Source organism: Stegostoma tigrinum, chromosome 23 (assembly GCF_030684315.1).
Source record: "Stegostoma tigrinum isolate sSteTig4 chromosome 23, sSteTig4.hap1, whole genome shotgun sequence".
In the NCBI taxonomy this organism is placed as follows: Eukaryota; Metazoa; Chordata; class Chondrichthyes; order Orectolobiformes; family Stegostomatidae; genus Stegostoma; species Stegostoma tigrinum.
In genome coordinates, this window is record NC_081376.1 from 48,823,065 (window position 1) to 48,850,602 (window position 27,538).

The window sequence follows — 27,538 nt, forward strand, 5'->3', positions numbered from 1 at the left end:
TCCTTTTCATGTATATGCTTTCGATTTGATTTGTCTCTAACCCTCTGTCTTTTCAATCACTGAGCCAATCTGAGACTGGAAAGGTGCAATTTTGAAAATTATTGACCCAAACCAATTTTGAACTACCCCTCGTGTTTGTAGCAGACAGTACCCAGAATTATTTCTCTCCTTTCACTTTTATTCATTTTGCCAGGATATGCACCAACTGCAGCTAAGAGGCAAACAAACTGGAGCCAGGAATGACAGAGTACTTGACAGCAGCCTGTTAATGAGTTTGCCCATGAAATTTGATCGCCTACTTTGAGAACCATTGACCTGAAGTCTGCATCTTTTATAGCATCTTGGCCAAGCAATCAAGTTAGCAAAACAGCGAGTCACAGGCATGAATACGTCACATTTAATGCACCCATCATTCTCCAGTCCTCTTGCTTTACTTCAGAACATGTATTTCAAATGGTACATTTCACAACATACAATAATATTGATAACAGATGCAGAAACAAAAATATCTGTAGATACTGGAAATTTGAAACAAGACAGAAGTTGCTCATTTCATTGAAGAGTCCACCCTTGAAACATCACCTGTCCATTCTCGCAAGTTCTGCTTGAACTCCTGAGTGTTTCTAACATGTCACTTTTGTTTCAACGTCAAAAGAACTGTGTACAAACTATTGTGATAAACTTGTGTAATATGCACTTTATATTTGGGGATTTGGCTTTAAAAGCAGGGCAGATGAGTTTTGGTTAGTACTGTGAAGTTTTTTGTTTTCAGAGAAAGGTCAGAAAATCATCTGAACAGTGCTCTAAATATTTCATTTTGAAAAAGGAATGGAACTTCAGTCAACTGCCTAAGAAAACCCCTAAAGTGTTAACAGATAAAAGATTTAGACTGTGAGGTCTGTGACAGGCAGTGTAAATACATTTCGGCAATTAGTTTCATTTTTACTTCAGAACAATTCTCAGCGTACAAGAACCCAAACCTCAGCTCAGAATACAACATTTTCTCCTCGGAACAGATCCAGTTTTTTTCAGTTCTGATCAAGGGAATCAGTTGCCTCCACAGAAGTGATTTCAAATATGTGGAGCTTCCAAGCCAGGAGAGTGGAATGGAAGTTTTCAAGTTGTTAGAACTAAAGTAGTTTGGGAAATCAGAACTGAAAGAGTTGCATGCCTGTAGGAAGTTTCGCAGTTCCATATAAAAAAAACTGGGGCGAGTCAGTTAAGTACAGATTTAAGAAGCTGAGAAAGGGGAGAAATTTCCCTGGGATTGAGTCTCATATTGAAAAAAAAAGTTGAAATTTTGTTTGGATATTTGTGTTAAGATCTTTCTATCTCTTCACTATATGTATATAGCTTTATTTATTTAGTGTAATAAACTCATGTTGGTATTGAAGAACATCTATAGGCTCATGTGAATATGTTTGTGTCAAACCACTATGCTAATTAACTAAAAAAAAAGACTAAACATCAGTTCTATTAAGAATAAAAACAAAACTGCTGGAAAAGCTCAGCAGGTCTGGCAGCATGTGTGAAGGAAAAAAACAGAGTTTATGTTTTGAGTTCAGTGACCCTTCCTCTGAGTTCTTCCAGCAGTTTTGTTTTTGTTCCTGATTTACAGCATCCACAGTTCGTTTGGTTTTTATCTGTTCTTTTAAGCCAGGTTTAATTTTGGCTTTTCCAGTATTACCATCAGCTGGGATCATTACCCTGCTTTCATTCATTTTATCGATGTACTTGCAAATACTGGACATCACTCACCAATTGTATCACTGGTAAATAAGTTGGATTGGTCATTTGTTTACTCCTTACGTTTCTTTCTGCTCAATGTCTGTGAAAAATTCCACGACTAATGTGCACACCCTATAAATGTTACCGAATTACATGGCCATCTGGAATAGTAACCTTGCATCCCAGAAGAGCAAGAACATGTCTGTAACTGAGGGGTAATTAGAATCTAACTTATACCTGAATACCACCTTCTTAATCACAGATCACAAAATTAACTGCATTTGTTCTGAAGACATGTAAAGACCATTACAATCTTGTATTACTATTACTGCAGAAATTCACCAAACATCCCTGGACAGCACCTTCCAATTAAAAGGACAAGGGCAGCAGTTACACAGAAATACCATCACCTGCAAGCTTCCCTCCAAGCCACTCACCGTCTTGATTTGGAAATATATTGCTGTTTCTTCAGTGTCACTGGGTCAAAATCCAGTGCATTCCGTCCCTTATGGCACTGTGGGTCTACCTACAGAACATGGACTGCGGTGGCTCTAGGCAGCAGCTCACCACCACCTTCTCAAGGGCAACTAAGGATGGGCAATAAATGCTGGCCAGCCGGTGAAGCCCACACCCAATGAAAGAATTTTTAAAAAAATTTTAAGTTATTAATTTAAGATTATTACTTGCAATAAGGTTTAGGTTACATATTTAATTGTTTTTGTCCATTAGATGTGGGCATCTGGTTAGGCCAGCATCTATTGCCCATCCCAAATTGCCAAGAGGACAGTTATAAGACAACATCAGCCAGGGTTTGGATTTCTAGTCCAGTGATATTACCACTATGCCCCTGATGATTGCTCTATTAAGATTGTATATACAAAACTTTAAATACTTTGCTGTAACATAAATTTACATTTTTAGGCCACTTACAGCTGGGAAGACGTGTGACTGCTAGCTGCTGACTCATCCAAAATTAAAAACTGCTGGGAACTGAAGCTAACATCACTCTCAGAGACAGACAGCTCTATACCAAATTCTGAAAGATCGACATCACAAAATTCTTCTTCACTACTGTCCTCCTGAAACTTGAGTCAAAAAGTCAGAGCAAATATTATACGAACAGTTCTTGCACCTATAAAGAACTTCACAATGTTCTGTCTTATAAAATTTATGTTGCAATCATACCTCTGGTAGACCTTCTCTTATTGTGTTGTGTTCTACTCTGGACACATCTGAAATATGAAGATAATAGTGAACATAACTAACTTAATCAACATTCTCATGCGGCAAACATTCTGGCTCAAGTATATTTTTAACCAATCATAATATCATACTGCTCCCCTGATGGAAGTGTGTTAAACTCAGAATCAGTCAGTGCCAAGTACATTAGAGAGAAAATAATAGGCTTAACACTGATAGGCGAGGGGATAAAATGAAGTCCCTCTGCTAATGGTTTTACACTGACTTACTCTTAAATATCATAAATGCCAGTATCCCGGGGTTACCACTGACAAATAACTCAAGCTAAAATAGCCATATAAATACTGCAGCTGCAAGAGCAGGTCAGGGGCTGAACATTCTCCAGCAAGTACCTTACTTCTTGATTCTCCAAAGCCTGTCCACTATCTACAAGGCACAAGTCAGGAGTGTGACGGAATACCCCCTTCTTGCCTGCACGAGTGCAACTCCAATAACACTCAAGAAGCTCAATATCACCCAGGGCAAAAGCAGCTTGCTTGACTGGCAGCCTATTCACTATCTTCAACATTTGCTTCCTTCGCCACTGGCACACAGTGGCAATGTGTACTATCGACAAGACGCAGTGCAATAACTCACCAAAACTACTTTGTGCGCTTTCTAAACCAGTGATGTTTACCATTTAGAAGGACAAAGGCAGCAGATGCTTGGGAACACCACCCCTTTCAAATTCCCCTCCAAGCCACACATCAACTTGATTGAATTGTATTGTTGCTGTTTCACCGTCACTGGGTCAAGATCCTGCTACTCACTGGCTGACAGAACTGCGTTCCCCCTGCACCCTAAGGACTGCAAAGCTTAAAGAACATAGCTCACCATCACTTTAAGGGCAATTAGGGATGGGCAATAAACATTGGCTTGACCAATAATACCCACATCTTATGAATGAGAAAAGAAAAAAAATGACAAGCAGTAACAGCAGCAGAAATTTTCGGTCAGCCATGTGACAGAAAGCAATTGACGTCTTTACAATGGTCATCCATAGCACCAGGCTACAATATGAATGTAAAAGTATACGTTGCCGTAGCAGCTTGCAGTCCTTATTACTCTGAAGCTCCCATATTTGCAGCAAAAATCACCAAGCTTTGTCCACTACAAAAGCAGTAGAGGACAGATAAAAACCAAAAAGAACGCGGATGCTGTAAATCAGTAACAAAAAGTTGCTGGAAAAGCTCAGCAAGTCTGGCAGCATCTGTGGATGAGAAAACAAAGGTAACGTTTCAGGTCCAGGGACCCGAGGAAGGGTCTGAGGAAGGGTCGCTGGACCCGAAACGTTAACTGTTTTCTCCTCCAGCAGAGGGCAGATGATGTGTTCATTGTAGTTAGAGATACCAGTATTAGAATACATTTTAATGCAGAATAAACAGCCATTGACTGTGCTGTGACTTAGTAGTAATTTGGCATTGTGTGTCTACTGACAGAGAGCATGGACTGCAGCAATTCACAAAGACAGCTCACCACCACCTTCTCAAGGGCAACCAGGGATGGGTAATCAATGCTGGTCCAGCCAGTGACGCCCACATCCCATGAGTGAATGAAATAAGAACCACAGAAACATGAGAGCACTGATATTTCCTCAGCTCCTCCAGCTTGTTTTATTGCTGCATAAACTGGGACTGTTACTTTTGCAATAGCATGTGTTAAATTCTGGACTTCTGTGCTTGGTGAGACAGATTCATTAAAACAAGGATTGAGATTTCTCAGGTATGTTTCACTCAGAATGGGGCTTCCCACAACTTTTTCGATTGAGACCCCATTTTGAAGCATGAAAATTGCTGCAACCCCAGACTGAAAACATGAGCGAGAACATGTTCAGATGACATAGTTTTTAAAAAGAGAAAAAAAAAAAATCACTTGCCATTTCATTGGGTTTTTTTCAGGTCAAGAAGAGTCAGGCCTCGAAAATGAGGTCACACTCTATTAAACATGTGAGGATTGGGAAAGGACTTGCAGTTCTTTGCACTTGGTTCGTGCTCCACAGCAGCCATTACCACCCAGAAATTGCAACCCTAAAGCTTTGGTTCATGCGATCCATTCTTTGGGAAGCCCTGACTTGCAATCTTTACAGCCAGAGTGGGTTTTTGATAAAGGACGATTTCAGAAACCATCACATGGCTCTCACTACTTCTTTTAAATTGACTCTTAAATTAAATACAGGAAAGCACACCATGAACAATTGCCATTCGATTTACAGAAATGTGTTCCTTTCAAAAATTTTGTAAGGTTTAGAATGTTGTGAGCTCTACTCTTGACCATCCATACTCAAAAATAAAAAGTTTTAAAACCTCAAAGTAACTGAATGATACTCCAGAACATCTACTTATCCCCAAATTGTTGTTCAACTTTGGCTGACAGCCTACTAGTCAACCATCTCTAGCCAGAGTGACAGAGAAAATGAATATTCTATGATCTTAGTTTATACTTGTCCCTATAACCTTTTATGCCATTCTCAACAAAAAAAAGCAACATTTATAATGGCTTTATTGGCTGTCGTGCTTTATAATGATTTAAAAAAACAATGGTGTACCAATTGTTGCAGTTTTCAAATAATAATTACATTAATGCTTCATATGCATTGAAGAGCAACTTCATGTCCTTGAGTGCAGCATTTATATGGAGGATGTATTCAGCTTCAAATCACAGTTAAGGTGGCCTTGTAGCATTGGAAGGCTAAATATCCAGACTATGTATAGGAACATCTCAAACAGTCAACATTAATCCTGATACTTGGTTAATTACTGTGTTGACTAAACTTAAAAAACAAACTGTATATTCAGTTGTATCAGTCAGTCATTCTGAAATTGAATAAGTAGGAGGGCTGCTGCAATATTGCTACTGAACAAACTCTGCCAAAAACAGAAAATGGTATAAAAGGTCAAGGACACAGATAAAGATTATGCTTAAGACTAATTTTGCCTCGTCTAAATATTTGCATTATTGATATTGCATAAAGCAACCTCACAACTGAACAAAAATATTGAACAAATATCTTACAGTAGTCACTCACCTAATTGTTCATTGCCTGTATTGACATGTTGTGTTTCTTCAAGAAGTGGCTCAGTGCTTGTGTAGAGGGCAAGATAACTGCAGCCACTGTCTAAGCACTAAAGAAACAAAGAACGGAAAGCCATGGCATCAACAGCATCATGTTATACATAAGTTATTTTTGATTGCACTTGAATGTAGGCACAGTACTTTTTTTCATTAATAATTTGAAATGATTACATTTTCATTTAGTTTTGATCAGGCAAGAGAAAGTTAGAACCTACAGGATAGTCACAAGTCCGCAGCCAACATATGGCCTGGAATTCATTCTGCATAAGGGCCACTTGGCCTGAAATGTTAACTTTGTTTTCTCTCCATAGATCCTTCTGACTTGTCGAGTCTTTCCAACAATTTCTAAATTTGTTTCTGATTTCCAGCATCCACAGTTCTTTGATTAAGATAGCCTGGAATATTGGAAATCACGGTCTGGACTTAGGACTTGCATTGCTAATGTCAACTTTCTTTTTGTTTGTTAAGTTGTGATAAAATACTGCTGACCTGCTGTTGTACACACCATGCAACCTTGAATCCTATCAGATGAGATTCATCCCATTTCTCTATGCTTGAACCTAAGACAAGTGAGAGTGACTGCCTTTGACATCAAGACAGCATTTGACCAAGTGCAGTATCAAGAAGTGCTGGCAAAAGTGGAGTCAATGGGAGTTGGGGTGGGGCAAGGGGGATCTTCACTGGTGGGAGTCACATTTTGCACTAAAGAAAATGGACACATCTGTTGGAGGTCAGTCATCTCAACAATATCTTTCAAACCCGTGACTTTCACCACCAAGAGCAACAGATGAATGGGAATGCCACTACTTGAAAAATTAACCTCAACATGCCATTGTGACTTGGCAATATTTTGTCATTCATTTACTGTGTGAAAATCCTCACATTCCACTCTTTTAATATAAAAAAGTTGGATGTGAATACAGGAGGAATGGTTCGTAAATTTGCAGATGACATCAAAATTCGTGGTGTCATGGATTGTGAAGGAGGTTACCTCAGGGTACAACAGGACCTTGATCAGGTGGGCCAATGGGCTGAGGAGCAGCAGATGGAGTTTAATTTAGATAAATGTGAGATATTGCATTTTGAGGTTAACCAGGGCAGGACTTACACAGGTAATGGTTGGGTCCTAGGGAGTGTTGCTGTACAAACAGACCTAGGGGTGTAGGTGCATAGCTCATTGGAGGATGAAGTTGCAAGTAGAAGGGTGGTGAAGTCAGCATTTGGCATGCTTGTCTTTATTGGTCAGTGCATTGAGTACAGGAGTTGGGACATTATATTGCAGCTATACAGGATGCCAGTGATCAGAGATAATGGGAACTGCAGATGCTGGAGAATCCAAGATAACAAAGTTTGGAGCTGGATGAACACAGCAGGCCAAGCAGCATCTCAGGAGCACAAAAGCTGACGTTTCAGGCCTAGACCCTTCACCCTCTCTGAAGGAGGGTCTAGGCCCGATATGTCAGCTTTTGTGCTCCTGAGATGCTGCTTGGCTGTGATGCTGTGTTCATCCAGTTCCAAACTTTGTTATCCAGGATGCCAGTGAGGCCACTTTTAGCATACTGCATTCAATTTTGGTCTCTTTGCATTGGAAGGATGTTGTTAAACTTGAGTGAGTACAGAAAAGATTCACGAGGGTGTTGCTAGGATTAGAGGGTTTGAGCTATGAGGTGGAGCTGCTGGGGCATTTTTTCCCCCTCTGGAGCATCAGAGGCTGAGGAGTGACCTTATAGAGGTTTATTAAATCATGAGGGGCATGGATAGAGTGAATAACCAAGGTCTTTTTCCCAGAGTGTGCAAGTCCAAACCTAGAGGGCACAAGTTTAAGCTGAGAGGGAAAGATATAAAAGGGACCTAAAAGGCAACATTTTTCACACAGAGGGTGGCACATGTATGGAATGAGCTGCCAGAGGAAGTGGTGGGGGCTGGTACAATTACAACATTTAAAAGGCATCTGGATGGGTATATGAATAGGAAGTGTTTAGGGGGATATGGGCTACATGCTGGCAAATGGGACTAGGATCAGTTTAGGATACCTGGTGGGTGTGGACAAGCTAGACTGAAGGGGCTGCAGAACTCAAGAGTCAGTCTTAGAACAGTAGGTGGATGGGTAACAAATGCCTGCAATGCACAAAGAAAGTACTGTTTACATGATAAGCCCCCTTTAATCAATCCAAGGCACACTTGTTGGTGCAAGACTGTGCAATCTAACACTTAGAGGTCTTTGCTGTTCACAATGGTGCCTGAGAGGCAATTACATGATGACAGAATCATATTCAAGTTCAAATTAGCACAAAAGGGGTAGAATGACTTTGTCCCTTTCAAATCCAAAAATTTCAAGTTAGTTCAATATTGATGTCCTACCTCCATTAAAGCTTGTTCTGAATGCTTTTTCTTTTCTTCCACCTGCTCTATTGGAAGTGCTGTATGTTCATAATACTTTTTGTGCTCAGCCTCTACCTGTCCTGAATTTGTTTGTTCCATGTGTGCTTTCTCTGCCTCAGTTTTTTCCAGCTGTGAATTGTCAACATCAGTACTCCTTTTGCCCTCAGTAAGTGCTCTACTAAATTCTTCCTTGCATTTAGATTGTGTGTGCAGGGTCTGTTGCTGAATTTTGTCTTGGTGTATTTCACTTCCTTGCTCCTCATCGCTGACAATTTCAGCCTCCACCTCCACAGCCTATGGAATAAAGTATAAGCTAAATACACTAAATTGAGAGAGTGAAATCCACAGTAATAATTGATTTTTAACTTTAATGATTACTAAAAAAAAACTTATTTCAGATAAACAGAAAATGAAAATTCAAGATTGTTACAAAAAGACCATTACATTCCCTTCTGATCACTGAATAACTTTATCTGCAAGATTTTTTTTTAAGTTCAGCTTCACTTGGAGTATTCAGACACCTTACTAAGAACACAAGAAACAGAAAGAATAGGCCTTTTGGCCTTTTAACTCTACTTTGCCATTCGAGAGCATGGCCGATCTGAGTGCACTCTCAACTCTACTTTCCTCCATGTGGATCTAAAATTTCTCTCGATTAGTTTGAATATGTTCACTGACCCAACTTCCACTGGTCTCTGGAGCACAGAACTTCAATCATCATTAACAGCCCTCCAAGAAAGGATTTCTTCATGTACTTCTTTAGTGAGACAAAGCCGACTCTGAAACTGTGCCCTCCTTCCACACCCAATCCCCTGTTCTGGACACCATCATGGGGGAAACATCCCGACAGTGTTGACTGTATCAAATACCTCTGGAATTTAACATCAATAAGGTTGTCTTTAAATCTTTTCCTAAACTCCTGAGAGTATAGGCCCAACCTGCTCATTCTTTCCTTATAAGAAAAACCCTTCATCCCAGCAATCAAATTAGAGAATGTTCGCTAAAATGCAAGTTCATTCCTGAATAAGGAAACCAAAGTTGTGTAGTTATTTAATTGTCATCACACCAATATCCTGTACAAAGGTAACAAGATACTTTATGTTCCATCCTTTTTCTAATAAAGTCCAACATTCCATGTGCCTGCTTAGTTATCTGCTGTAATACATGCTAACTTTTTGTTGTTCATATACAAGAACATCTAGATTCCTCTGTATTGCAGCACTTTGCATTTTCTCACTATTGAAATAATATTCCACACAAATTGTGGTAACAAGCAATGTAAACCTTCCAAATTGGTGTACCTAGTGTCAACATTGCGTGTTCCTAAATATGGAGTAGGAGCTGGGTGCAGAATAAGGCACTTTTTTCCCCCAAACTAAATATCTAGAATATTATCACATCACATTTCCCATACCAGCTACTCCGAAAACTTCACAATGATTGCTGAATTTATTGCCAAAGTACAGACAAAATAGTCCTGTGGAACACATCACTGAGAATATGGTCAAGACTGTCAAAAATAGTTTCAACTGGTGGACTTGCCTTGTGTATAGATTTGAGGGGAAAAAGAATGATGTGCCCATCAAAAAAGAATCATTTCACTCCATAGGATGTCTGCTATAACATGCTTCAATATACCACAAATTGTTTACTGTGCGAAGATCTCATGATTCAAGAGATGAAGCTTTGATCTTGCTAGTTAAAAACAGATATTTAATATGGTCCAGCTGCAACGCGTAGTTTCATGCTTTGAACCCAAAGGTCCACACTGTCACAGACGTCCAGTGTATCCTTAAGTTACTGGTCTGATAATACAGTCATGTAATATGTTGTATGCTTTATTTCTATCAAATGGTTAAACAGAAGCACAGCATGACAGCTTATATTTTAGAAAGCTCTGAAGAAAGAAAATTTTGTATATCTAGCAAAATTGTCTCAAGAACAATTACCTACTTCATACGTCCATAAATTCTAATAGCATCTCGTCCATTTTTTAAAAAAAATCTTTTACATGCAGTTGAACATCTACCATTAAATGGAAATAAAGTATTTTTAAAAAATCATTGTTGAATATTCACAAATAGCTCTCTCTTTCACATTGTCTTTAACTATTGTATTGGACTATTCATCCAATTAGAAGAGATGGGGAACTTAACAAAATTTAAATCACTTAAAATTTGACAAGTCAAAGCAATTGCTTAAAAATCAAAGCATTGAGTCCCACAGCATCAGTTAAGGTGTAATTTGCTATGTACAGTTGAGTTGGATTTGACGATGAATTGATAATGTTAAATGACGACTAAGGAAGAACACTGATAAACTATTTTTAAAAATTTGCTCAACAAGGTTACAAATTGAATGCACAAGATGTAGTTTTGCTGCTGAGTGCATTTTTCAAGTTACCAATCTTTTTATTATTAAGTCTTGAGAAAGTTTAATAAACACGAAGCAAGCCCATTCACAGCTTCACAAATGTAGTCAAGAGCAACATTGAGGAAGGGAGTCTCAACAAAACACCTACCATTCCAGTAAAAGGTCATTTGAAATTTTCTAATATACTCCTTATAAGATTATGAATATACTTTAAAAAAAAGCCATTAGGCCAACCATGCTTCTAGCATTTTATTGCTAGAAAATGATTTCATACGTCTTGATGATCTCATGATCTTGGTATTATCTACACAGTACTAACATGTCAGTTAAACATCTAACTGACACAATCTATTTTCACTTGAATATAGTTTGAAAGGGAGAATGACACTGAAACTACTCCAAGGGATACCTGAAAATATGTGCATCAAATCAAATCTTTTTTCTGTTTACTATAAATTTAGTTTTGCAATGTCAAGTTTTTCTTCCAGGAACTCAAAATGAGACAACTTACCTAATCTTTGTTGAATCATGCTTCATCATTGTTAAGTCCTTTATTTATAAAACGTTAGATTAAAAAGTTAACGTAATGTGATCAGTGGTACTGGACAGATTATGAAATATCAAAAAAATTCCTTCACGGGATCAGTGAAATAAAAACCATCTAACCAAAGCCACGTGGTGGTAAGCTCAAAGCAGTCAGATTCAGATGACAAAAGAGTCCAAAATATCCAAATCTCCATCTCCTTAATGGAGATTTCAAACTATCCAAATGATCAGTAGAGAAGTCATAATCAACTTTACCTAGTATGACCTCTTGTACTTTAAAGGTAAGCTCAGAGAAAGTTAGAGAAATCGCTGAAATCAAGAACATTTGGGATCCAGCAGAGCCATGCAGGTTAATTCAATCCATAATATCACAATAGCAAATATCAGCTAATAGACCCATCCACATGGTTTGAGAAGGTTAACAGTACAAGGGATTCCTATGTGTTCACTGACAGCCACAGAAGAATTACTCCAGTGTATGGTCAAAACATGTAAGAAATCACTAGAAAACAAACTGCTTGAAAGTTAAATGGCTATCACTTTCAGAGAATGAAGTCATTTTCAACAATAAACATTCTAAAAAAAATCAAGAAGGAACAGCATCAACAAGAAATATGAATGCAGTGGCTTCAAGGTATCTAGCATTCCAAGGATTACAGTTCTAGAATTTAAGATTTTCCAATGGTTCTACCAGGGCTGGGAACACCAGATAACCGTACATTTTGTGACTTTACTCCAGATCTTTCCCACTAATGTCAAAACCCATATGTATCCAGGGATGTTTTAGTGAACTCAATCATTTAACACATGACACAACAATGATGTTGTAAGCATAGCACTGGTACAGAACTGTCACTCCATCTAAATCACACCAGCAAACTGCGTTCTGGAGCTCGGAGTTTGCGATTTCAAATAAACCTGTTGGACTATGACCTGGTGTCGTGGGACTTTCAACCTTGCCCACCCCAGGCCAACAACAGTACCTCCACATCATGGAGAATACAAAGTTGAACGTTTTGTTTACAATCTCGGGATGTTCCAAAGTGCATTACGACCAATGAAATACTGTTGAGGTTGGTTGGCTCTCCCAGCTGGCTTGTTGTTCTGCAGATGTTTTGTTACCATGCTGGTTAACATCCTCAGATGAAGCGTCGGTGTGTTTTCCCGCCTGGTTTTTTAACTCTGGGGTTCGTTGCGATGGATTACCTCACTTCCGGATTTCCTCCATGGAAAAATGTATATGGGGTCGAGTTCAATGTGTTTATTAATAGCTTGCTGCATGGAGTGTAGATCTGACCCTTCCTCAGAACTGCTTTCGGGTCACTGGACTCTGTTTTTTCCTTCACAGATGCTGCCAGACCTGCTGAGCTTTTCCAGCAACTTCTGTTTTTGTTCCTGATTTACAGCGTCCGCAGTTCTTTCGGTTTTTATTTACCATTAACAGCAATGTGGTAATGACTAATTCATGTTTTAAACGTAGGTCAAGGGATAGATATTGACTAGGACATAAGGTTGGACTCCACTAATCTTCTTCAAAATATCTAAGTGGGATGGTTTGGGAGAAACTGGTGGTTTGTTTAAACTTTCATCTGAAAGCTGGCATACCTACAAGAGTGTAACGACTTAGCATAGGATTGGAGTGTCTGCCATGATAGTGTATTGAAGTCTCTACAGAGACATTTGAAATGACAGACTTCTGAAATCAAAAGGTGAGTGTTACCTACTGAGCTAATGCTGGCCCAAACATTCATTACGCACAAACTTTTCAGTTGGATATGGGAGAAAGACAAGTGTTTATTTTACAGAAGTTAAGCCTCAGGGCGTGACGTATGCAACGCAACAGATGAAAAGTATAATGGAAACAGAATATAGCAGAGAATACTTTATTTATGTTATATATTAAATCATCAGTCGTCACATCTGACAATAGTAACATCATAATTATGAATTGTAGTTACTTTACTATACTTTAAAATAGGGTCATATAAATAATTCTGTATTTTAGGGAAAACTGCAGAATTTACTTTCTAATTTCTGCACTCATTTAAAAATCACAAGAATTAAAATGTTTCGATTCACAAAACGTTTTGCCCTTTACTTTCATGTGAATTTGCTTCTAGTGGTCTGTTCAAAACACAGCAGGGGGAAATCTATTACTAGCTGGATTGCAGTGAGCAACATGCGAGTACAAGGGCAGTTGTAGGAATTAAAGAAAATTCTGCTGATTATGTATTCAAGATGAGGGCCATGGATATTGAAGAACTAAACATTTACCCACTTTTGTTGTCTCATCAAAAACCTTCAGCTCAGCTGTAGATGAGCCAGTAGCAGCATAAAATTTCCTTAACTCGAGTCCAGTAATGTCCTTCGATCCCAATTTCAGGTACATCTAGTGCTGCATCAATCTGATACACCAACCACTCATGTAAGATAACCAACTTAGAGTATTACAGAATAATAAATTTCTGCAACATGGCTTTAAATCAGCTCTTTATAGTCAAGAGAGGTCAAAGCTTACTCTCACTGGGTAAAATACACAATGCTACTCAAGCTCCATGTTAATTCATGTTTGAACAATTTCGTGCCAAGCCTCTGAACAAAATCAAACATTCTTGAAGTGTCTCTTTACTAGTAAACCTAGAAGAGAGAAAGCTATGACTGGAGTCAAACAAGTGTTGCATCAATTCTGTACCCATTTACCTATTTAATTTGTCTTAAGATTGTCCCAAGTCTCAAGATAGTGCCAAGGAACATTCCAAATCAGTCCAAAGTTTCGAATATTTGTACATTATACAAAACTGAGATATTTACCCAAAGTTGACTTGAGAGGCAATTCAACAAAAAAAATTTGAAAAAGTGCTCTGGAAAACCAAAAAAAAATCTTAAAATGCTTAAGCATTGCACACACAAAGATTTTGTTCTACATCATACAAGCAAAAATACTGAGTTCATCAAAATAAGCATACTTACTAATGCTAATAATACTAAAATTATAAATAATTGCCCTTTCTTCAATTAGCATTAACCAAAACTCAGTGTAATCTAAATTCTCCAAAGCCATAACACTGTCAAAATAGTTTTATTAAGCTCATATATTGTTCTCAGAACAAAATCTGTACACTAGAAACAAGACTGTACAATATAATTCTTATCAATGCTAACGAAGACAGTGCGGCTTCATTGGTCTTTACACACAGTGCTGAACATTTCACATGGTCAGGTCTTATAGGAGATGATCATTTCTTCATTTTCATATCTGCTTCAATGGCACAGCGACGTCCTCTTGTACCACCATCCTAATGGAAAGAACAATTACTCTTTTTCACTGCCTACTGGGGAATAATTAAGCACGTACACTCACAGTAGTTTTTATACATTTCAGAACACTATATTTTGTCAGGCAGAATGAACATGCATTGGTAACAAATTGTCATAAAACAAAAAAAACTAGTTAGTACAAATAGTTTCCACCAAGTTATATCTTGCAGTACATGACACAAAAACTGGTGTTCCTTTTTTGGAAATGAAGGCAAAAATATATTAACAAAACAAGGATTCATGTACAGTGAATAGTAATAGCTCCAGAAAGAAGAACAGGAAATGAAGACAGCATTTAAATAAATTAATACATTGATGATGAAGACTGAAATCAAATAACTTAAGCAGGATAAAACAACATGAAAAATATTGGGGAACTCTTGTTGAAGAATCAACATCACATAAAAGTGAGAAACATCCTTGATAATGCAAAGCACTCTGAATGCCCAATACATTCTATCTTCATTTCAAAAATATCCAAACTGAATGCATTCCACTTACTTGGTAGCAGTAATTAACTGCTTTGTAGACATCATTAACAGTATTTTGTCATCAGCTGATTTCACAGCGCTTACTGTTGCTGGCTGAAATACATGGGGAAACTAGAAATATCAACACAGGACAGCTTTTAAAGATACATCCCATTAATTTTTTTCTTGAAAAGCATGTTCGAAAATCAATGATTGAATAAAGTAGAAGTTTCTGTATTACTATCATGCAATTGCTGAAATCAAAATAAATTTAGAACAGGCAAAACTTGTGGATTTCCAATGTATTTCAGCCAGTACTATGACAACATGAGCTGATGACAAAAATCTCTCCAACGTAATTAACTTCTGCAACCAGGTAAGAGGAAAATACCTACTCTGAAACTTCTGTGTAGACAAAATGATAAAAATGCAGCAGTTCAAGGAGCTAAATGCTAAAGTTGTGCTCTGAATATTTAATAAAATATATTTTGGGAACCAAAGTTTTTATTTGACATTTAATCACCAGCAGTTAAAATCTAGAAAAGAAGGGAGAGGAGACATACACAACACCCTTATTAGCAATAACTTCAGTGTAAGTGATTATTTTGCTTAATTGAAATGTTTCTTCTGTACATAGCGTAGGCCATTAGTTGTAAAGGTGCATTAAATTTGTAGGATTGAAATACCTTCAATCACAAATTACATCACAAATACACTTGAAAAATGTGGAACTTTCTGGCGAATGACTGGAAAAATCCAGGACTGAAAGTCGCATTGTTAAAAGCAGACCCTTAAACAAAACACAAACAGTCCCTCTTCCGCACCTACACAGGCCCCAAACCCCACCTCTTCCTGTGTTACATTGATGACTGTATCGGCGCCGCCTCGTGCTCCCAAGAGGAGCTCGAACAGTTCATCCACTTCACCAACGCCTGCCACCCCAACCTCAAGTTCACCTGGACCATCTCCAACACGTCCCTCACCTTCCTGGACCCCTCTGTCTCCATCTCAGGCAACCAACTAGAAACCGATGTCCATTTCAAGCCCATCGACTCCCACCCACCTTCCTGCAAAAATTCCATCCCCTTTTCCTAATTCCTTCACCACTGCCACATCTGCTCCCAGGATGAGGCATTCTACTCCCGTACATCCCAGACGTCCTCGTTCTTCAAGGACTGCAACTTCTGCACACCCACCTCCGCTGCCCCCCTCCCCACCCCCATGCAGTGGTCGAGAGCGCCCTCGACCGTGTCTCCCGCATTTCCAGCAACTCAGCCTTTCCACCCCGCCCCCGCAATAACTGCCGAAAGAGAATCCCCCTTATCCTCACATACCACTCCACCAACCTCCGGATACAACGCATCATCCTCCGACACTTCCGCCATCTACAATCCGACCCCACCACCCAAGACATTTTTCCCGCCCCCACCCTTGTCTGCCTTCCAGAGAGACCACTCTCTCCGCGACTCCCTTGTCCGCTCCACACTCCCCTCCAACCCCACTACTTTCCACTGCAACTGCAGGAAGTGCTACACTTGCCCCCACACCTCCTCCCTCACCCCCATCCCAGGCCCCAAGATGACTTTCCACATCAAGCAGATATTCACCTGCACATCTGCCAGTGTGGTATACTGCATCCGCTGTACCCATTGTGGCTTCCTCTACATTGGGGAAACCAAGCAGAAGCTTGGGGACCGCTTTGCAGAATACCTACGCTCTGTTCTTAATAAACAACTGCACCTCCCAGTCGCGAACCATTTTAATTCTCTTTCCCATTCCTTAGACGACATGTCCATCCTGGGCCTCCTGCAGTGCGACAATGATGCCACCCGAAGGTTGCAGGAACAGCAACTCATATTCCGCTTGGGAACCCTACAGCCCAATGGTATCAATGTGGATTTCACCAGCTTCAAAATCTCCCCTCCCCCCACTGCATCCCAAAACCAGCCCAGCTCGTCCCCGTCTTCTTAATCCGCTCTTCCTCTCACCTATCCCCTCCTCCCACCTCAAGCTGCACCTCCATTTCCTACCTACTAACCTCATCCCGCCCCCTTGACCTGTCCGTCCTCCCCGGACTGACCTATCCCCTCCCTACCTCCTCACCTCTACTCTCCTCTCCTCTATCCATCTTCAGTCCACCTTCCCCCCTCTCCCTATTTATTTCAGAATCCTCTCCCCATCCCCCTTTTCTGATGAAGGGTCTAGGCCAAAACGTCAGCTTTTGTGCTCCTAAGATGCTACTTGGTCTGCTGTATTCATCCAGCTCCACACTTTGTTATCAAAATATATAACAATGTGGCTGAAACGCAGAGTTTAAGATTGTTGGATTTAACCACAAAACAGGGCATTTACATCTAATATTATTTATTATTTGCTTGAATTACTAGTAAAACAATTATCCAAGTGTTAACAAGGCTATGATTAGTCAGATGTCTTTATTGGATAGGCAGCATTGAAATCGATTTAAAGATTAATTTAAATGACTAAATCCTGGGGACGTTTTTCTCCACATGTCCCAAGTACAGTAATCCCAAAAATACTGCAGCTTACTCATATAAATGAGTATTTGCTGCTTTACAAACCATCTTCATGTCTGAAGTTAATTTAATTTATTCGAGTCTAATTAGAGTGGAAAATAATTGTTTGATAGTATTAACACCTCAACTAAGAATAATAGGCAAAAAACTTCATTGAAAACATTGAGAATTTTAAATTAACTAGCCTATCTTTTCTTCCCAGCTGCCTGACCCTGCAACAGAGTATCATATACACAAAGAAATTTCAAGAGTGAAATAAAATTAAATATGATTTGTTTTCATTCCAACTTCTCCTTAAATGTATTGAAACTCACTTCCAAATCTAAAAAAGGACTTTGTGAGGTAAAGGTTCATAGCAGATCATTTTAATTTGATTTACACTCTAAAAGTTTGAACATAGACTTTGCACCTGACCATAGAACTCAAAATATATGTGAATAAAATCTGCTCCCGAGCACAGCTTCAAAAGGCATTTTGCAGATTTACACTGATGCACAGGAGGCTGACAGCACTGGGGAATGAACCACACTGACTACCCAGCTTTAGTTTCAATATCAATGAGTAAATCATGTCCATGACACAGACTGTCCACTATATGAGACAGAGCTTTGCAAATTACTTCCCTCAAACCCCTACCAGTCCCAATGACTCCTAGTACGGGATAATGCTTCCTCTAAATGGCAATTATTCACATTTCAATCACAGAGAGCATCAGGAACCTATTCTGGAGCATGGGTAGTTGCTCTATGAACCAGTCATCAACCATCAGCTATTGGTGTCACAGGGCATAATATAGTTATGTGAACAAACCTAAGACATTTCTCCCTTGAGGTAAGGCATTTTATTTATACATATTTAATGTCACTTATTGTAGAGTTTTGATTTTTGACTAGTAGCACCTGAGGTTTGGTATATGCATCAGCAGGGGTTTACTGATTAACTTGTCAGTATTTCTGAAACTTCCTTATGAATAAACAAAAATACAAGAGATAGACTCTGAAATGCTAATGGGAATTTGTTTGCTTTCAGAGAGTTCAACAGAGTGGACAGAGTACGCATTAGTTTGTTTATGGTTAGAAGAACTGGATTTTGTTTTCCTTATGGGGCAACACCCATAAACTTAGAAAAATGTTGCCCTCAATTCAGAAAGATTCTGGGAGGAAGTTAGACATATTAAACAGTTATTCCTGAAGAACGGAGATTGTTTAGAACTGTAAGGAACTAAGTTACCACAGCGGAAGGAATTTATTTTGAAAGCTCCAGCCCTGGAACGTTTGATTTGGTGTGATGCTGTTAAAGTCTATTTGCTCTAAATCCTTAATCCTAACAGATTGATAGCTTCCTCCTCAAGATTCACAACTGACATATCAAAGTTATGGAAGGGATACTGAACTGTCTCTGGTGATTCAGTACTGTAAAGTGATGCTGTTAAGACAGCTTGTAAAATATAAATTCTGAGTGCTTTGAAACCTTTAAAATTACATTATAGCTGAATAGAAATAGTCTGAAGGAGGGTTCAGGCCCGAAACGACAGCTTTCCTGCTTGGCCTGCTGTGTTCATCCAGCTCTAAACCTTGTAATCTCTTTTAGCTAAACAGTTGGTTTATTCTGTTTTATCTTCATTGTGTTAAAAAACTTTGATTTATTGTTAAAATGGAAGGTGGAGCATTGGATGCTTGTGTGTGTTTCAGCGAGATACCAGATTTCAGTCTGGGATTAGACTTGTCCAATAATAACATCAACAATCATAATAACACCTTCACTAACCAAGAGTCCATTAAAGGCAAAACTATTATGGCCAACAATTCCTCCACCTGAAATTAGCCAATTCAAAAGAATGCAGAACCTAAAAACTTCACAGGAAACTCACTAAGCCACAGTTAGATGACATGACCGATTCCAAATTTTAAAAATCACATTGGCCCTTTTATTGTAAATTATGGCCTCCATGAGGTTTCTCCTCAGTGAATTTGTCCTCAAAACCCATCATGTAACAACAGTAACTACTGAAAGTGAAACACATTGAGCACTGAATTTGAGTGCACTTTGTAAAGTATTTTTAAAAAATCAAATAATTCACATTGTACTGTCACATTTTAGCACATTTTTTTACTTAAACTTTAAATAATGACAAAATTGCTATTTTGATGTTATGCAAAGAACTGCTCTTTTCATACTACTAGAAAGCTTTCAATGCATCTATACAAAACCACGTGTTTTAAGTTATGTTCCGGATGTAGGGGCTAACATGGATAAAGTGACAATAAAATGTGAGGCTGGATGAACACAGCAGGCCAAGCAGCATCTCAGGAGCACAAAAGCTGACGTTTCGGGCCTAGACCCTTCATCAGAGAGGGGGATGGGGGGAGGGAACTGGAATATACACACACACAAGCATCCAATGCTCCACCTTCCATTTTAACAATAAATCAAAGTTTTTTAACACAATGAAGATAAAACAGAATAAACCAACTGTTTAGCTAAAAGAGATTACAAGGTTTAGAGCTGGATGAACACAGCAGGCCAAGCAGGAAAGCTGTCGTTTCGGGCCTGAACCCTCCTTCAGACTATTTCTATTCAGCTATAATGTAATTTTAAAGGTTTCAAAGCACTCAGAATTTATATTTTACAAGCTGTCTTAACAGCATCACTTTACAGTACTGAATCACCAGAGACAGTTCAGTATCCCTTCCATAACTTCCTCCTCCTCCCCCCATCCCCCTCTCTGATGAAGGGTCTAGGCCCGAAACGTCAGCTTTTGTGCTCCTGAGATGCTGCTTGGCCTGCTGTGTTCATCCAGCCTCACATTTTATTATCTTGGAATCTCCAGCATCTGCAGTTCCCATTATCTCTGATACTATCATGGATAAAGTGACACTCATTTTCTATCTTGGGTACTTTTATGAACGGTTATAAGGAATTATGCAGATTTTTGAAATGTCCAGCTGTGCTCAATAGATAGATGAATTAGTAGTCCAAATAAAGTAAATGGGTTTAACTTTATAACCATTATAGTGATGTAGTTGCAAAAGGATGAAAATTGAATATTCAGAGATAATAGATTTTGAAAGGATCAGGAGAAAGGAAATGCAAATGAATCACCTTTTTTAAAAACAGGAAATTAGTATGAAAGTGACAAATAATCTTGAATGATCATGATGTTGAATCAATTTGAGTCAAGATAAAAATAACAAGGGGAGTAAGTTACTGGTGGACATTGACTGCAGGAATCCAAATTGTAGCCATACTGAAGGGCAAAAGCATAAATCAAAGAAAGAATGGAGGCTTGTAAGAAAGGTACCACAACTATTGTGATTTTGCTTTTCATATAGATTGGACAAATTAAAATGGTAAAGTTAGTCTTAAGGACATGTTAATTGGGTGCATTCAGGTCAATATGTTGTGGAACCAATCAGAGAACTGACAATTTTAGAGCTTGCAATGTGTAATAAGACAGAATTAACAAGCTTCCTCCAAGGAAAAATTAACGATCAAATTTCACATTCGGTTTGGGGACAAGAAATTTGCGGTTGATTCTAGTGTTGTAAATTTAAATAAAAGCCAACTACAAATTTATGAAGACATAACTAACTAGTTACTTCTCCTTAGCCATGAGGGTTACATGCTTGAAAACTTCCGTGAATGATAAAATTCACGAGCATGACGCTCATTTGAAGAGAGGTTAGAGATGGCAGATACGCAATTTTTGCCTGTGGACATTAATTTTTGTTGCTACTTATTTTTTTTTAAGCACAGATAGGGCGAATTCATGATTCGTGATTTTGCAGATACTCAGGGTTTACTGTGATTTGGCTAATGCGAATTGTGAGCATAGACCAAAAAGGTAAGCAGCAACATAGTTGAAGAGATATTCTATTATTCTCAACAAAGATATATTCTATGGAAAAAGAAAAAAGAAACACTATGTGAAGAATGAAGTTTTGTGGTGGGCCAAAATAGTTTAGGACGATATAAAATTGAAAGAAAAGTCATTCAATGCTGCAGTGTGGTAGGCAGAAAATGAGCGAATTTTTAAGAAAAAGAAAGTGCTTTTTAAAAAAAAGGCAAAAAATTTAAAATAAACCAGCAAGAGCTATAAAACTTCTCTAAGTATATAGAAAAGGAAGCTTGCAGCTAAAATAAACATTGGTCTTTTACAAGATGAAGCTAAATGATTAATAATGGGAATCAGCAAAGACTTGAAAGTATTAATTGTGTCTTCTTCTAGTGAAGGCAATGTAAAATATCCCAACAACAGGGGCAATGTCAGAGGCAAAAGAGAGGGAATAACTTTAACTATAACTTGAGGAAAAAGCACTAAGCAAAATGATGAGACTAAATGTTGATGACTTTCCTGGACCCAATGGCCTGCATCCTTGATGCCAAAAGAGCAGGGTCTCTTGAAAGTAGTTATCGTGCTAGAATTCCTGCAATTCTGGACAGGCCAATTAACCATCAGAGAACAGGCAGTAGAACCAAGTGGGTAATTTTCATGCTGCCATAACTTACGAAAACATATTTGATGAAGGGACCGCATGTATTATAGCCAAATTTGCCGATGATATGAAGCTAGTGCGAAAGTATATGCAAAGGAATATAGGTTAGGAGAGTTTGCAGAAATTTGGCACTTGGGAGTATAATGTTGGAAAGTGGGAGGCCACTTAAATAATATCTTTCCTATTCTTCCTATCAATGCAAGTGAGGAGTGACTACAAATTGCCGTGGTACATGAAATATTAGAATTTAACATATGGGCACAGCAAGTAATTAGAAGGCAAATAAAACCCAAATCAAAGAAGAAGAATTAGGCCATTTCACCAATCAAGTCTGCTCTCAATCATGGCTGATAGGTTTCTCAACTCCATTCTCCTCATAATACTTGATCCCCATACCAATCAAGAACTTACCTATCTCTGTCTTAAGTATGTTCAATGACTTGGCCCCCACAGCCTTCCGTGGTAATGAGCTCCACAGACTAGCCAACATCTGGTTGAAAGAATCCCTCATCTCAGTTCTAAAGGGTCAACCCTTCACCCTGAGGCTGTGCCCTCAGGTCCTAGTCTCTCCTACTTTTGGAAGCAACTTCTCCACATCCGCTCTGTCCAGGCCTTTCAATACTCTTCAAGTTTAAATGAGATCCCCACTCATCTTTCTAAACTCAGAGTACAGATCCAGAGTCCTCAATTGCTCCTTATATGACAAGGCCTTTAATCATCTTTGTGTCACGTACAAACTTAGCAACAATGTTCTCAATTTCTTTGTCCAGATCATTAAGATATGATGGGAATAGTCGTGGTTCCAATACTGACCCCTGCAGAACTCCACAAGTCACCAAATTGCAAATAAAGAAGTCCCCTTTATCTCCAGTCTCTGCCTTCTGCCAGTCAGCCTCCGGTGCAGCACCTTGTCAAAGGCCTTCTGGAAATCCAGAAGATCATGTCTGCTGGCTGTCCTTTATCTAACTTGCTCATTACTGAAGTGTTGGACTCCATTCAAAGGGGGTGCAGTGTAATGTAGGGAAGTCTTGTGACAGCTATACATGGCATTAGAGAGCCCAAAGTTGAGTAGTGTATATAATTTCAGCCTCATCTTTAAAAGGAGATAATATTTGTATTGATGGCAGCTCAGAGAAACTTTACTACGTTGATTCCTTGGATCAAGATGCTATGCCTTGTAAGGTAACATTAAGCAAGTTAGGCCTATACTTGTTGGCATTAAGAAAAATCAGATGTGATCTTATTAGGGCAAATTACCATTAGACAGTATAATGTCAGAATATGAGGTTGCTCATTCCGTGTCTTGTGAATCTTTGGAATTCTCTAGTCCAGGGAGCTGAAGAGACTGAGTCATTAAGTATATTTAAGGCCAAGATAGGTACGTTCTTGGACTAAGTTGGGGGGGTGGGGGGTAAGGGTAACAGGCTGCAAAACAAAGTTAAGGCCACTATCAGATTCTTACTGAATGGCAAGGCCAGATAGGCTGGGCCTTTTTGCACTGGAGCGTAGAAGGTTAAGGGGTGACCTTATACAGGTTTGTAAAATCATGAAGGTATAGATGAGGTACACAGCAAGGGGCTTTTCCCTAGGGTGTGGAGTTCAAAAGTAGGGGGTGCTTTTTTTTAAAAAAGTGAGAGGAGGAAGTTTTAATAAAGGACAGGAGGGGGCAACCTTTCTACAGAGAGGATGGTTTGTGTGTGGAATTAACTTCCGGAAGTAGTGGTGGTCGTGGGTTCAGTTACAAAATTTAAAAGGACATTTAGTTAAGTTCATGAATAGGAAAGGTTGGAAAGCTTGAGTCAAATGCAGTCAAGTGAGACTAGTTTAGTTTGGGAACATTGTCAATGTGGGCTAGTTGGACCAAAGCATCTATTTCTGTGTTGTATTACTCTGATTACGATACAAGGTGGGTCAAGGGACCATGTGGCCTACTACTGCTGCAATTTCTGATCGTAAATTTAAATTGGGATCCAATGAACAAAGATGCACAACTAAACTAAAAAGTCATATTTTCTCACATTGTAGTGTTATATTATTATGGTTGTCATAATTTTCATACTTCCAGCTGACTCAACTTACTCAATATAATATGAACACGCAGTGCAATGCATGTCTAAAACTCTTGGGTTAAGGATGATGTTTAATCTGTCACAGATATAAGGATGAAATTTGTAAACATTTCTTTAATTGTCCACTTGGAACACAATGGAATTTGAAGTTAAAACAATGTTGTTAAGGTTCGATTTGAAGCCTTACGCTAAGTGTATTTAGGGAAATAAACCAAACTTGAATGCTGAAGTGCAGCCTTCAGTTTGTGCACTTTGTGATAATATTTACACTATCAATACGTTAAAACAAAAAAACTTTTTAAAATCATTAGACAATGGAAAGTGGCATTATGCCGTTATCCAAAGATTGCAATGGAAAGCCTTACAGCATTAAACTTTGTCTGATAGAAAACGTTAACAATTCAGCATTATCTACATGGTTAACTAAATTGATTTTTATTAAAAACACAAGCTTATTCAATGAATTTAAAATTACTTAAGAATACTTATAAATTCTTGATAAAATTCAAAAGTATCTTGCATGGCAAAAAAAACTGACTGCTACTTAGTCTGATAGAAGCACAATTCAAAATTAGAAGAATAGAATTGGAGATCATTATATAAAACTGTGATCTTTATACTAAGGGACTTCAAGAAATGGAGGAACAGATGTATAACCAACCATTGTTTGCTGCTGGGCAACCACTGATCAAGGTTTTCATGTTGCAGGGCCTAGAGGAACTGGCTGCGTTATCAGATAATATATACTAATTTGTCCCTCTCGGTTTTTGATGATTTCAATGTTGGTAGTCTTGCCTCTTTAAACAGAATATATTGTTGCTGCTCTATGATTTCATGAAATCACTTTTCCTTAAGTCACACTGATTAAGGCATAATGCAGCTTCAGTAGTAGCATTTCAGACTAGCATTTCCTGGTGCAAGGCCAAATTGGTCCTGTTTAAACATGAAAATGGAAAAGTGCAAGCGTTGTAACAGACAAAGAAAACCTGCAGCATGTAGTGTTCTATTATGGGAATAAGCAGCTTGTAATACTAAAATCCTCTCATTTCCCACTGTTTCTTTCTGTAGGGAATTCCATGAGAGTGTGCAACATGCTGCAAAGATTGCTTCCTTAAAAATATACACAAATATTTTGCCAACTTCTCCAGAATGTAATGCAGCACAGCAAAGAAAAAGGACAATGTTGCTTGGGTGTTGTAATTTTACCTAGAAGTCAACACAGGCAAGAAAAGGAATTGTTCCATTGGATGATGCACTGCAACTCAGGCTTTCTGACTAAACAGCAGCACATGGTTTAAAATACTATTTGAGCTAATTTTAAAAAAGGTTAATAAACACTAACAATTCCCTCAAGTAAAAGTTGGGATTTAAAGTAAATCTGTTAAGAAAAAAATTAACCACCATCTTAGAGTGAGTGAAGCATCACCTACCTGTTCCATTGTCAATGCTCCTGATTGCTGGGTCCTGAGCATTTTGATCCTGCACAATTTTAGCACTAGGCATGTAAATACCTTAAACTGTCCTTCACAAGATCTAGCAGCTTTCTTCCATTAGTTTACATATCTCTGGTTTCTTGAAAATTCTGGTACACAGCATTAAAAAATGCTTTATTCCCTAGGTTTCCTAAGAAAATGCTGCTTTGGTTGAAGTTTTTATGTTGCTTGATTCCACATCTAAACTGAAAGATCTTTCTCCAGATAGCACCAAACCAATGTCAGCTCATTTGACACAATCAGCTACAAACTGGCACTGACTACAGTCACACAGTTGCTGGCATAGGTTATCAAACATAACATATTTTGATGCGTTTTTACAGAAAAATTAAAAACTAGTTATTATTTGAAACTGGAACAATCTCTTCCAAACAATCTTTCACAGAAACAAAACTTTAGATTTTAATCAGCTATAAACCACAGCATTTACGATAGTTTGAGACAGATAATTTGGGTTCACATTCAGGGCAGAACAGTCTGGACTCTGAAATCTCCTAAAGCGAGTTATTATTTATAATCTGCATTAAATACTTACAAAGAGAGATAGAAGGAAGGCAGGAGAACCCATGGGGACACTGTCCTGTTAAAGGACAAAGAAAAACACCAAATCAGAGTCAACCTAAACAAACAAAAGCAAACCAACTACACTCCTCTCTCAAGACATCAATCTGGATTTCCAGTCAATTGCATGCGAGCAGGAATGATTTGTAACCAGGTGGAAAACCAATCACGAAGTCCAGATTTTAAGGACAAAATGATGGCATTCCTGAATCATCTATCAACTGTTAAGTGGAAGGTAAGCTACTACTTCCATAAACGTAGCTGAAAGGCGATTATATTTGCTTGACGACATAATCAATGTTAAAACAGTAGTTCTACCTATGGTTTTATTCCTGGGCTAGGATTCTGAAATCTACCTACTTACATTACATGTTTATGATTACTGTACACAGAAGATCAGTTGTACAAGCAAATATAACTGCTATTATGCTTTCACTGGTTAGACATCTGGTGCTGTTTTTAAAAGTAGTAATAGCTTCTACCATATAAGCATTTGTCATTCTTGAGATAGGATGTATAAAACCTATTCCAAGGGATTAAATAAACTTGCATTTTATTGTGCTGAAAAAAATGGTGTTACATATTCAAGGCCATTATCGGTGATTTCAATGACAAAACTTAAATAGTTCCAACTATCTGAACAATGATGCTCAGGCAAGGTGTGAATCCAGTCACTTACCAGAATTTCACTAACAGTCAATTCAGCGAATACCAGAGTAAGCTTTTGTCCTTACCATGACTTGAGAATCCAAACGGTGGCCGTCCAGGGATACCCCCCCAAAGACTAATTGTTTTATACTTTGTTGTCACTCTGAGGATTACAGCGCTTCTCTGAAGAGTCAGCATGCAACAGCAGAAGCATTTTACATCAAGGGATTAATTTTCATCAACAAGTTTGGAATGAAAGCCCAGTGATAATGTAAATACTATGAGATGTCAAGAGGCAAACTTTACTATAATCTCAAAATCATCCCTGAGGGAGATCAATCAGAATTGAAGCATAACTGAAGCACTTCTTGTATTTTATTGTGGTAATAGTTCCATCAATCGGAAGCAGTGTAAATTATTTATTAGACAGTGGTTGTCAGGAAATGTAAAGGGCTCCCAAAAGGAATTAGTTTCTTAATAGCTTTTCAGCTTTGATGACTAAAGTCTATCATCACCATAGAATCCCTACGGTGTGGAAACATGTCCTTCAGCCCAAGAAGTCCACACAATTTTTAGGGGTGAACATGAGTTCATCCTTTTTCCTGC

At 38.4% G+C, this 27,538-nt stretch overlaps 1 protein-coding gene across 5 annotated transcripts in view; it reads right to left on the bottom strand.

The window, feature by feature from the left end:
* Positions 1-13,209: 13,209 nt before the first annotated feature.
* Positions 13,210-27,538, bottom strand: part of brd8a (bromodomain containing 8a) — a 57,041-nt gene continuing 42,712 nt past the window's right edge. For 4 of the 5 annotated variants that reach the window (XM_048552597.2, XM_048552596.2, XM_048552601.2 and 1 more), the window contains 3 exons: positions 26,259-26,303; positions 15,160-15,242; positions 13,210-14,636 (listed from right to left, as the gene is read on the bottom strand). In XM_048552597.2, the coding sequence (XP_048408554.1) occupies positions 14,591-14,636; positions 15,160-15,242; positions 26,259-26,303 (174 nt within the window). In that variant the 3' untranslated portion in view covers positions 13,210-14,590. The remainder of the gene's footprint in view (positions 14,637-15,159; positions 15,243-26,258; positions 26,304-27,538) is intronic. The other variant, XM_048552598.2, reaches the window with a different exon arrangement.